At 44.9% G+C, this 12,782-nt stretch overlaps 1 protein-coding gene across 3 annotated transcripts; it reads right to left on the reverse strand.

Moving 5' to 3' along the window:
• On the reverse strand, positions 288-10,370 carry HMGCS1 (3-hydroxy-3-methylglutaryl-CoA synthase 1). 3 transcript variants are annotated; one of them, XM_021380913.1, is made up of 10 exons: positions 10,231-10,370; positions 6,827-7,284; positions 6,322-6,447; positions 5,628-5,792; positions 4,792-4,960; positions 4,504-4,674; positions 3,691-3,797; positions 3,225-3,350; positions 2,769-2,932; positions 288-2,366 (listed from the first exon to the last, which is right to left on the reverse strand). In XM_021380913.1, the coding sequence occupies exons 2-10, from the start codon at positions 7,272-7,274 to the stop codon at positions 2,274-2,276; spliced, it is 1,569 nt and encodes a 522-aa protein (XP_021236588.1). In that variant the 5' UTR covers positions 7,275-7,284; positions 10,231-10,370; the 3' UTR covers positions 288-2,273. The 3 variants fall into 3 exon arrangements, with proteins under 3 accessions (XP_021236588.1, XP_021236587.1, XP_021236589.1); XM_021380912.1 differs by lacking the exon at positions 10,231-10,370 and adding an exon at positions 8,407-8,520; XM_021380914.1 differs by lacking the exon at positions 10,231-10,370 and adding an exon at positions 8,023-8,223.

Genomic DNA, 12,782 nt, shown 5'->3' on the forward strand with positions numbered 1-12,782 from the left:
GTAGAGTCTAAATGATTTCATTTAAGGCAAGTAAATTAATGACAGGTTTAGAGAGGTATAGCTAGTGCTCTCAAATTTAAAAGCAGGATGACTTATCTATTACGGGGACTGATTAGATGTTTTGTTGACCTTAAAAAGAGTGAGTAATGTAAATGAGCAACAGGGCAACTCTGAAAGACCACCTGTGGGAAACCAGGTTCAACCAGACTCAGCTAAGCACAAAGCAAGAACCAATCCCCTTTCACAGTTTTTGTGACAAGGAGATAAAACAATACTACCTTTCAAAATACGGTAATGAGATTAATTTTATTTCATAGGCTGTGAATGAATTTCTCCACTAGGAACAAATGCCACCTGAAAACATTTAAGTTATCTTGAAACATAGCCTTGAAATAATGATTTTCCATGAGCCTCAGCAACTCTCTTTCCATTTTTCTGTAATGGAATATTAAAGAGAAAGATCCAGGAGGTCCACAAAGATTGTGTGACCCCAGAACTTCAAGTTTTCATAAGGCCAGTTTCCTCTTTCTTGCCTGCTAAAGAAAAAATGCATTCTGAAAACCCAACAAGTCAGCATTACTCCAACACGTTTCAAATATCTCAAACTTTATTTTAACAAAGGATCTGCCTCACAGTGAGGTCCCTGTGGTTAACTTTTTGTGCCAGTAGCAGCTGAATTCTTTGCTTGTCCACTGCCAGCAATGGACTTTTGTTCCATGGCATTTTTATTTTCTGGTGCCAGGACAAGTTTCATGAGGGCAACCTAAACCAAAATACTTGCAAACACTATTTTCATGCATCATTGCTCCATCACTTTCAGCAGAACAAACAGATTAGTATCCATCAAATTATAAACATCTATTTTACCAAGGCTTGACTGTACAAATACAGCAAGTTACCAAATCCTAGTGAGTGACAGATAATACAAACACTGTTACACAAAAAAAGATTGTGATTTAAACAGATGAATCATTTTTTGCTACTTCATGAGATAATGTAGCTCTGTAGAATTAGCAAAGAAATAAAGTTCAACAAAACTTCATTCTGTACATTAGCTCAGTTAAATATATATTACAAGCTTACAAGGCTCATGTCATAGTTTATTTCTAATCTGGGCTTTAAAAAGCTACCAGAATATAATCCCCATAAGTAATGCGTATCTACCACTTGCAAGACAGATAGCTTTTAGCGTGCACGTTGGGAGATAAAAAGAAAGAAAAGACCCCACTTCTACGACATCACCAATAGTGAGAAGAACCTCAAAGTACAATGCCGAATTCAAAGACAGAAATTGTCTCTTAGAAACGTATTATATAAAGAATAGCAAGAGGCCAGAGTTCCAGGTTCAGGTCATCCAAAATAATCTTCTTTTAGTTTACCAATTAAAGCAGTCTAATAATATCTAGAAGCTTTATTTTAAAAATCTGCTTCCTTAAATATTTCTGTTACAGTTTGATAATCCTGACAAAGTGCCAAATCAATCAGTTGAAGAAATATACCCTTTCTTATGAAGAACAACTGCCTGTCTCCCTTGTAATTCCTCTTTCCCTGCAGGCTGCTGTCATTTATAATGCAGGCATAAAACACACAAGATGGATAGTAGGTGGAATTACAAAGTAACTAACATAGTCAGTTACAGAGTTTCTTGAGGGTGAAACCATCAGCCTAGTAGTTGTTGAACCAGTCATTTTGATGGGGGAGGAGTAATTTTATTCCAGTAATGTTATTTGGTTTTATACCTTTTCCAAAGCAACGGTCTGAGGAGAGGTAGATTGGGAGGAGAAAGGGAAGGTGAAAAAGGGAAAGAGAAGTGCAGTTTTCAGAAGACTGACTACTTGCTGTCAAGGCACTGAGAACCCTAACATTAAAAGCTCAGACTTTTGCCACACTGAGTACAAGTAAAAGTTAACAGTGTAGGTTTCAAGTCATTTGACATGGGAAAAGCAAGCAGAAGATTCATTTTTTCTATGTACAAAGACCTTGTAATAGACTACAACTACTACTCAGCAATTAAAAAATTCAGACGTGTTAAGGAATCCACAAAGCCCCTAGCAAGTCGCTCTATCCCCAGTATATTAATGATTTTAGTGTTCTGAAAATACTATAAATATCAGCACACAGTATTAAGACAAATCCTTTCAAGGAGTTTAAACAGTTTTTTTCATGCTCCAATTAAGTACTACTGTATAATGAAACTTCAGTACTACTGTAATCTTTTCTCTCTTTCATCCTACCCTCACATCTTTCTCCATTTCCCACCTCACAGAGGTATCTTAATGCTCCCCATTGGAAATGGCAACAGTAACGCCTTCAGATTCTGTTGTTGCAGGGATTCTTGGCACTTTCTTAGCAGGGCTTGGGATGTGCTAAGAAGAAGGGAAAAAAAGCATTAAATACAGTTCACATACAATCATACTTCATGGCTAGTCCAACTTCCAAAAAAACATTCATGCTATGCTGGATGGCTTGGTCTTAAGTCATTCAAATCGGTCATGGCTCATGCAAATGAATGCGTAAGAAGAGTCTGTTTCTTCTTGTTTCATTCTTGTGCAGTTTCATTCATGTTAGGATGAAATGTACTTTTTAAAATCCCATGTTCAATTTTTTTTTTTTTTAACACTTCTGGTTTCTATGTTACATATTTTAACAAAGCATTTGAAAGAACTTTTTAAACCCCTTCCTCTTTTAACATGTGTGCACATGCTGGGACAAACATATAAACCGTTCAACCATCGATATCAAACTTTAAAAGAGTGCTCAGTGTTCACCTCATGAACAATGCCTGGGTGGACAACTTCAACTCCTGCCTCCAGGGGTCCATCACCCATAACTGGGCGTCGGGCATACGTTCTTCTGTGTTTTTCATCCACATGCACAAGATACCATGTTCCCTCAAAGAGATCTTCTACTGAGCACTGTGGAATATAGTTGGCTGTAAGCAAACAAAAAAAAGCCAAGGACATACTGTCAGCTGGTTCCTGTAGAGCACTTTATACAACAGAGACCATCAGGTGCAACAGTTGGAAGTAAAAAGGCAGGAAAACCAAGTCTACATTTTCATTGCTGTCACATCAAGCCAATAAATACAAACTACTGAAAATAGCTTTACAGAAAAAGTTGGACATCTGCTTCATTCAACACCCAAAACACCTAATTAAAGCCATGCAAATTTTGAAATATTTTGCTGTAGGATTAGTAGCAATTTATATTTATGAAGGTCTTACCCAAGTGATGTGTCTCCTGTCTAATCTTCATGTTTTCAGCAAAGACATCAGGTGCAATACATTTTCTTGAATCAAGTCTTGCTTTAAGATCAGAAAGGCTGGCAGTTATTTTGTCCAGTGCAGAACCTACAACATAAACCTATACTGTAGGGTAGCACCAGTGCTATGTGCTGCACACTAGCACATTAGCACTGAATGACCATTCAAGATATTTTGCATTATAGAAGCTGAACTTCCAGTAAGCTACAAATATTCCCAATGACTTGAGCAAAACACTTGTAACATTTTCCGATGCTATCTATTTGCCTAAGGAGACACTTTAAAGGTCATCCTGCTCTGGGGAATATTCTACATTACTGTCATTAAGCACTGTTCTAATGTTTACTTAGGCTGGTGGGTAATACAACAAAGTAGTCAGAGGTGAGCTGTGCAAATGCGTTAATCTGCATCTCCTCCTTTCACTCACCAGGAGTGGCATCCTGCGTAACTCTGATGGAATACAGTGTAGCAGCAAAACCAGAGCCATATGAGAAAACGCTAATTCTTTGTCCTGCAAGGTGCTCTGGAGAGTACCTGCAAATCAAACAACAGTTGGTTAAAGTGAGAGTAAGTCCAAGGTGCCGGTTTTAAAATAACCAGAAAGTACAGTCAGCTTAGAAAAAGTAGTCAGCAGACTGTATCCACAACAATACCAAATTCAGGGTGTTACATAAATGAATGATGACTTCTTAAAAGAGGATTTCAACAAGCTGATTTTCAAAGCTACCTAAACAAAAAGAGCAAAGAAATGCCCAGAATATGATCATCTAGAAGGCAGCCAATTTTCATTCATAAGTGACATACACCCTAAAAGGAGCTATCACATCTTGGAATGCAAAGTAACAAAAAAGAAAAGAGGATACAAGATTAGTGGTTTAGAAAATAATGTTACATGTAAACTAAGTTTCAGTGATTCAAAAAAAACCAAAAACACTGACATGGTACTGGGCTGTTTGGAGCAACGCAGGAAGAGAGGCTAGGAAAATGCACACATTAGAAAATGAGATCCTGCTTTGAAAAGCAGCAAGCAGTGTTTTATATCAGCTTCTGACACAGAAATTTTGACTGTGCTTGTCACCTGAACTAATTGTGTTTCCAGAATAATTTTGTAACAGTCTTGATAATTAAGGCAGTCTAATAGGAAAAAGTCTGCTACGTGGTACTTTTACAAAGGGTTTTCCAAAACAAAAATTCTTGCACACAAAAAGCTATGACTTTAGTTTCCCAATTTTATGCTTACTGGGCTAGAAGAGAAGCAAGGCAACCATAGACTGAAGGTGTGTACATGTTTCCATTCTGATTGGACACAAGTAAAGAAGCTTTGGTTTTCTGATTGAAGAGCTCTGCACTAGCTTTCATAAAAGCTTTTTCCACATCCCTGTCAAAATACGTATCTTCAAGCTTTACATCCCTATTTGAAAAAAAAAAGTCAGAAACCATCATTAAAACAAACATCAGAAAGGAAAAACATCTACAATGTTCAGCAAATTAAGACCATCTGAATAAGGAAGATGGCAGCCATTCTCACCTGAAAGCTTCCAGACCACTGAAAACACCATTTGCTGTTTCTGCATTCTGGTCACTGAGAAAGTCATTCAGCAATAGTCTCGCCACAGACTTCTGTACCAGTTTGCAGTAGGGAGAATGAAAGATCATGAATCCAAAGTCATTCAAGGTGAAACGTCTGTCTGTCCCCTCTGTAAGTGGCACAAAATTTGTGTTACAACTTACTTTTGTATTCAACTATTAAAATAATATAGTTGGATGGCACGATCCAGTCATCACAATATGTCAACATATAAAAGGCAAAAGACTAACTCTTGCTGGCAGGCTTATCTAAAAAGCTGCCAAAACTTCTACCTAAAAATCTAATTCTTACTGATCTTGTGCACCAACTAACATTTGCCCTTTTAAAAGATAAAGCTGCAAGCCTTACAGAAACTCAGTATTTCTATCAAGTATTTTGAAAAAACAAAAAGCACTCTACTTGATCTATCCAATCCTCAAACCTATGCTTCTTAGCATGGGTGAAGCAACTACTATAGGTACTTGAATAAAAACAATAAATATCATTATTTAATATTTAAATATTAAAATCAGTATTTTAAGAGGGTTGGGTAGAATGACATGCTCTTAAGCAAGTTTTTTTTTTTTATATTACAACCACAAAAGCCTGCAGAGACTACTCTTTGACTACCAAGTCCTCAGGCATTTCAGAACAGAAATAATAATTGGTTAACGATGGAAGGCATGCATTTGAACCACCTCAGAGCACACAAACAGGGGACACTATACTAGTCAGACAGATTGCTAAGACTTGAAAACATTACCTATGTTGCAATAACATCTTAAGAGGTGACATACCTTTTTGCCATTGGGCATGGATCTTATTGCGATAAACACTATAACAGCGGTCCAATGCACTGAGGTAGCACTGTATGGACAGTTTGCCATCAACTACAGGATATTCAGAGACCATATCTGGTTTATAGAAGTCATAAGCGTGCTGCATGTGGGTTCCACGCAATCCTGATGGAGAGAATTTGACAAAGCCAAAAGTTACTTGATTAACCTTCTTTGAGTGTGTATTTGAAACATATACCTTAACAATATGGAAAGCAAGTAATATTTGGCCCCAAACAAATATGTTTTCTTAGCACTTCAGGCCCTTCATTATCCCTTAGGTAATGCTTCAGAAAAAGGATTCAGTTGCCTGGTACTCAAGCACAGCACGACTGAGCATGACAAACAGGTAACAAATCACTTCTTGAAAACAGAGTGCTTTGTTACACAGACTTAGCCCATTCTTTGTCATTTTTAACTGGAGAATCCCCAAGTAAAAAAAAAAAAAACAGATAGAAACATCTTTAATTGGTTCTTCCTGCTTCTTACACTGGGGCTTGCCCAAGTGAGCAAAACCAAGAAGAGACAAAGTGCAATTTCTGCCATTAGAGGTGGGTTAATCCATCCCTCAAACAACCCAGAAAAAAAAACAGGACAGGCTTTAGAATGAATCCAGTATCTGGTGGAAAAGTATTTACTTTCTCACAGGACTAACCTCTCTCAAAAATTAAAGGAGCATTTGGACCAACTAGCATTGCAACAGCACCAGCTCCACCTGTTGGCCTGGCATTTCCAGTGGCATACACAGCAATGTCTCCAGCAACAACAAGTGCATAGCGTCCTGTAATAACACAGAAATAACAATAATAATTAGCCAAGAATCTAGATTTTAACATCCATCAGTGATTTTTAGCCTTTGGTTATAGAGGATGTGACTCCAGGTTTAAGGGTCTCTTCAATCCCTTCCCCCCTTTCACTTTACTGGCAGGAAAAGTGAAGGAAAACTTAGAGGAAAAGATGGTTATCTGGTGATTATCCATGTTGTTATCTCTTGTATGCAATTAGTTAGTGGCAAAAATCCAGAACATTTAAGACTCCAGAAGAATTACAATAGTTTGCCCTCTGGGTTTTATATGGTTAAGTACAGATGCTGAAGTTACAGGCAGAGTACTCAATGGTAGAGAATGATGCAACTTTTAAAGAGAATACCCTGAACTTACCATCCCAAGAACTGGACTCAATCCAATTAATGGCATTAAAAAGAGCAGCAGTGCCTCCATAGCATGCATTGGTCGTGTCAATTCCTTCTACATCCGTATTACCAGATTCTTCAAAAAGCTGCATCAGGACAGTTTTCACAGATTTTGATTTATCAATTATTGTCTCCGTTCCAACTTCCAGTCTCCCAATGCACTCATAGGAAAGGCTGTTCCTCTCCATAAGCTTCTGAACTACAGTCAAGCAGAGGGAATTGATATCCTCCCGGTCAGAGCAGAAGCCCATCTTTGACTGGCCTAACCCAATGGTGTATTTGCCTGCATCCACACCGTCATACTTCTCCAGCTCTGTCTGGTCGACATACTGAGAGGGAAAATAGATTTCCAGTGCAACAATACCCACATCTTTGGGCCAGCAGGATTCAGCGTTCACTGGAAGAGACCCAGGCATTGTGGCAGATCTGTAAGGAAAGAAGAAACACAGACAAACAGTTCATTTACCCACATCCATTGCTAGCAACCTACTTCATACACTTCAACCTTCTGCAGGTTTAGAGAAAAGATAAAAGTTTTAGGTACTTTGCAGGTTCACTTGCCAAATGCAAACCTCAGAGATTTTTGGTCTTAGCGTATCATAAACACCATTACAAATTTTATTACATTTTACATCAAGAAGTTTTTTTTAACTGACAATATAATTCCAGCACTAGAGCTGGATATACTTTGCCAGTGTCATTTCATGGCAGCAAAATACATGACGGAAGCTTTTGAGAAATGTTAGTCTTCATGCATGCTATTCTATTCCTGTACACAACTCACAATTTTACACGAAAAAGCTTTTGGACATTTTTTTTATAATTATTTTTTAAGTGTTGCTGATCGAGAACGAGCACATGCAGGACAGGTGAGCCTTGGAGCCGGCCAGAACGGTTCCAAACTTGTTTTATTTTCACGCCGAGCGATCCACGCTGTTCACGTACGGCTCCTCGCAGCCAGGCCGCGGGGTTTTGCTTTTATTTTCCCCAGCGCCGCTCGGCACTGCGGAGCGCCGCAGCCGCTGGCGCCGGGCCCGAGCAGCGGTGACACCGCGCAGCGCTCTGCCCCAGGGGCGAGGGGCCGCGCCGCGAGCCGGTACCCGGCACCGGGACCCGCCACGTCCCCACAGCGCAACAGATGAGCGCAGCAAATGTCCCACTGACCTCACCCCGCTCCTTCCAGCTGAGCCCTGTAACGGAACAGGGCCTCTCCACCCAGAAACGACCGCACATGACGGGCACTACGGCCAGCGCAGAGAAAGCACGGAACACGCGCTCCCGCCCGCAGCCAGCGCCGCGGGGGGACGCGCCGCCCGGACCCGATCGCAGCCCTGAGTGCGTCCGTCCGGGCGCAGTGCAGACGCCGCGGCCTCAAGGTTACCGGGACCCAGCCGCGGGCAGGGGCCACCGCCAGGCGGAGGGAGCCGCGCCCGCCCGCCCGCTCCGCTCCGCTCCTCCCGTGGCCGGGCCGTGACCTGCAGCGCGGCGCCGCGCCCCGCTTTCCCCCGCCGAGCGCGCACCGCGGAGCCGCACGGCCCCGGTACCTACACGCTGCGGAAGCCCATGGCCGGCTGCCAGGACGGGCGCATGCGCGGCTCCTGTCAGCGGGAGATGTGCGCATGCGCGGAGCTCCGGCTGCGCGCTCCCTGCGATGGGCCGGAAGCGCGCCGCGCGGGCGCGGCGACGACACCTGGGAGCCGGCGTAAGGGCGGGGCTGCCCACGGCTTTCAGCCGGCGCCTCGGGAGTTCTCAGAACAGTGCCTGTTCTGCTCGGAAGGAGCAGGGCGGGCACACACCGCGTGCTGCGGCCGGAGCTGTAGGGGCGGCGCAGACCCACCCCGTGCGCGGGGCCGGGGATGCTCAGTGCCAGCCCGGGACCGCTCGCTGCGTACAGAGCTGCTGGAATGCTGGATTTATTGGGCTAGGACGCAGCTAGAGAGCTGAATGGCTGCGGTTCGCAGGGACTACTGTCTCCAGTGCCTGCTCCCAGTACCCACCGCGGCGCAGGCAGTGGTGAGGAGCTGCGAACAAGGAGACACCGCAGACACGAGATCTGTGCTGCCTGGGTGAGGTCGGGCTGAGCCGTGTCCCCAGAGCACACAGGCTCCTCCTGGCTTCAGCGCTCCCTTTCAGAATGGAACAGAACAGTTCAGCTGGAAGGGAGTTACTACTCAGACCGTTGTGTCCAGCTGCCTGACCACCTCAGGGCTCACCACAGGTCACTGCATGCCACTGAGGGCACTGCCCCAATGCCTCTTGAGCACTGATGGGCACCGGGCATCACCACCTGCCCAGGCAGCCTGTGCCAGGGTCTGTCCACCTCGTGGCACAGAGATGGATCCCAACACCCAGCCTGAGCTCCCCAGCAGCTCTCTGCCAGTCCCATCCTGCCCTCGGTTCCCAGGGAGATCTTCACTGAAATTATGTTGACAGAGAAGGCGATAACAGCATGTAATGGACTATATATGTACAACAGAGGCTGTGAACCAGGCAGATGCACCTCAGAAATTCAATATACCAGTTTACATCACTGGTGAGGGCTGAAGAAAACACTGTCCCTATACTTGCCCTCTGCAGACATTAGAGACGAGAAGCAGCATTTAATCCCATATGCTTTCTGCAGTTCTCTCATCCAAAGGCTTTTTGCTGGAGAACTAAGCAGAGGCTGATCCTGTTGTGTCCTTACAGCAGCTCACCAAACACACCCAACGCAGCAACAGCCGGCTATCAGGATGTACCACAATGTAAAAGCCTTGCTTTGTATGCTCACTCTGACCATGCAAGAAAGTGGGACACACGACATCTTCAGCAAGTCAGTGCTTTTGGGAAAGATGGTGTACTTGATCTATGACAAACAGCTTTTTGTCCTCACAGACAAACCTTACACAAAAGCTGAGCCACCAATGTTTACTGGAAGTTGAGAAGTACCTCAAAGAACCACTAAAAAAAAAAAAAAAAAAAAAGGAATCTAAGATGCTTTAATATAGAGGAATAACAAGGCTGGTTTTGCATCCCATTAAGATTACATAGGGCGTGAGTAGCATGAAAAGCTACAACTTTCTGCTGGTGTACCCAGATGTAGAAATACATTTTCCCATTGCAGTTCGTGGTTTTCATTGTCTTTATTAGTAATATTTTTTCTGTAATTTGGCGTTACCATTTCCTACCAGCTTTTTAAAAGGTAGGAACACTCGGCTGAAAGTTAGAAAACCAAAACGCAAGCCTGCTCCCTACCAGCCCCGCACCTGGCAACCCCTCCTCCCCTTCATCCCCTCCGCCGCGGGCTCTGCCCCACTCGCGCTGCAACCGGCGTACAGAGCCTGCCCCAGCTACACTGACCCCCGTCCGGCCCCGCTGCTCAGCGGCTCTCACCTGCACAGGGCGATGGCTCCGGCTCTGCTATCGCGGGGCGCTTTCACGCGCACACACACAACGGAGGAGAAGCAGACACGGGCAGCCGGCACGCGGCGCCTTTAAACCGCCCCGCCGCCCGGGCTCCCGCCCGCGCCCTGAGAGGCAGCTCCTCCGACCAATCACGAGTGCCGTCGCATAGGTCCCGCCCTCCAGCCGGCCCGCGGCTGTGGGAGAAGGCGGGGGGAATGGTGTGAGAAAGTGACGCGGCGTGGCCAGAGGGCAGCGCGCCAATGAGAACGCGGCAGAGGCAGCGGGCGCTCAATGGGAGCCGAGCGCAGCGCGCGGGCAGCCAATGGGAGCACGCTGCCGACCGCGGGTGAGAGTAGGACGGCTGCCGGTCCCCGACGAGGCGAGGAGCCTGTTGCCTGGCAACGGGGCGAGGCCCGCCAGGCCCGGCGAGAGCAGCTCGCCCGCTCCTGTCGCGTCGTGTCGTGTTTGTCAAGTGTGTCACCTGGGCCTGGCCGCGTGAGGTCGGAGTCGCAGGAAGGCCGCGGAGCTGGGTCTGGGGCCTGCCCCCCGCACCCCGACCCGGTGAGCGTGGAGAGTGCCGAGCCTCCTCCGGGCCCTGAGGTGGCGGCTCACAGCTGGCTGATGCGCGGGGCCGGCCTGCGGGGCTGCTGGTCCTCGCCGTGGTTTACATCTGCCTCTCTCACTGCACAGGTTCCGGAGTGTCCCCGCAGGCCTCCTCCCTGCCGGCGCTGCGACTGCGCATGTTGCAAACGGGAAATGGCCGATAAAAATCGCATACAAATTTTAAAACCTGGATGCCCTGGTTGTAAAACACCACTTAAGCTGAAGGAGTTCACTCCCTTGGCAGCTGGTGATTGCTGCAGTCGAGCATAAGGCTCACCTCACACACAGGGCATCACCACAGCCGGTGATATTCACCATCACAGGGGCAGGTGAAAATAGTGCAAAAGGATGGGGAAAGATCTCATGGAGAGCCTTCGCACCTATCTTGTTTGTTTGATCAGTTTTGATCGTGTAACTGTTCTGTAATCATTGTGTAGAATCAGAGCTTTCTCACAAATCTTCATAGTGCAAGAATTGAGAAATACTACTGAGAAATGGAGAGTTTTGTTTGCGCTTGTTACTCTGCAGTCTTCTGACAAACTTACGTCAGTTGATGTACAAGCCAGTGCCATCTGCAAATCTGAAAGAACATGGTGACAAAATGCAAACTTGATAGGCCATGACATAATTGCATCATATAAACAAACAGTACCTTACATGCCTGCAGACCAAACAGACTTCTTGTTAGAAAGTTCAGTGTTTTCTTGTTTGAAATGGGTTGCTAATGCCAGCCTGTCATGTACCTTCAGTGGCAGAATGTTTCCTCACATTATGGTACTTTGGAGCCATTCAGGAAGAGATGGAGCAAGCCATACTGTTGAATTGGCAGGATTGACAGACTGCAAGCCCACCTAGGGGCTCTGCAAACCCTTCCCCATCACCTTAGGTTAGCTGTCTGTGCAAGGCCAGCTCCAATACAGTATGCCCTTGTAACCCAGATGGGACTGCTAAGAGAAGAGGTGTGTGGCACGGAGCTGTGAGAAGCCTCCTCAGTCACCTTTCCCCTTACTCCAGAGCTGCTACATCCCCTACTGCTCCTGACCCCTTGGCTTGACTTCCCAGCTGGCCCTTAAACCTGCCTCACCACAGCAGACTCATCTGGAAATCTGGACCCCTGGCTGACCGGCCTGCTGCCACTGGCTCTGCCCTGCTCTTCTGCTTGGGTGCTGTCAGAGCATGCCCTTGCCAGCAAGGCCACTGTCCAGCTTGCCTCGTTGTCACACTCAGCTCCTGGCTCTTCTGCCCTTTCAGGGCAGCCTGTCCCTGCTGCTTCCTGACAGCTTAACTGTGTTTGCCTGTAAGCTTGTTGTTGCGTGGGGCTTTTTAAAACTATTTTTTATTTGATAAATGTTATATATGCTTTCAAAATGGTAAAAGCTGAATAGTTTGGGTTTTTTTGAAATTGTTTTTGTGTGTTGTCAACAATTCTTTTCTATGGTGCAGGATTTTGAATGATTTTCCATCATCTTTTGTATTTACTTTCCACATTGTAGAAGATAGTATGACATAGATATGCACGACATCATTGCTATTGATCTAAAATAATGTACTTGCAAAAAAAAAAAAAAAAAACAACCACCTGAAGCCAACAGAATTGTAACCATGTTCTCCTACTGTGCCTGTAGAAAAGCACATTTCACGATTACACCCTGCAAATGATAAAGGAAAAGGTAAAATTTAACAACCAGTTGCTAGATTTTCAGAATTTTAAAACAGAATCTAAAAATGTAATACAGTCCTACTTCTAAAAATAACTATTTTAGGTTAAATTCGGGATCCATGTCTAATCTATACTGGTAAAAGCAATGTATTTGTCTCCTAAGGATGTTTCTGGATTCAAGCGCAAATTTAAATTTACATCAAGTTCAGATGACCTCCTCTTTGCAGACCGGTTTGATTACTAATTTAGTAGCCTTTAGTAGCATTTAATAGTCTAA

Source organism: Numida meleagris, chromosome Z, assembly GCF_002078875.1.
Source record: "Numida meleagris isolate 19003 breed g44 Domestic line chromosome Z, NumMel1.0, whole genome shotgun sequence".
NCBI classification, from domain to species: Eukaryota; Metazoa; Chordata; class Aves; order Galliformes; family Numididae; genus Numida; species Numida meleagris.

What these genes read in the sequence shown, in the direction of transcription:
- HMGCS1 (XM_021380912.1), bottom strand. Translation starts at nt 8,447, where the DNA reads ATGCGCCCGTCCTGGCAGCCGGCCATGGGCTTCCGCAGCGT. An exon ending in GCCATGGGCTTCCGCAGCGT is followed by an intron (nt 7,285 to 8,406) that starts GTAGGTACCGGG and finishes CTTTCCTTACAG; the next exon opens with ATCTGCCACAATGCCTGGGT. An exon ending in TCCTTTAATTTTTGAGAGAG is followed by an intron (nt 5,793 to 6,321) that starts GTTAGTCCTGTG and finishes TCTCTCCATCAG; the next exon opens with GATTGCGTGGAACCCACATG.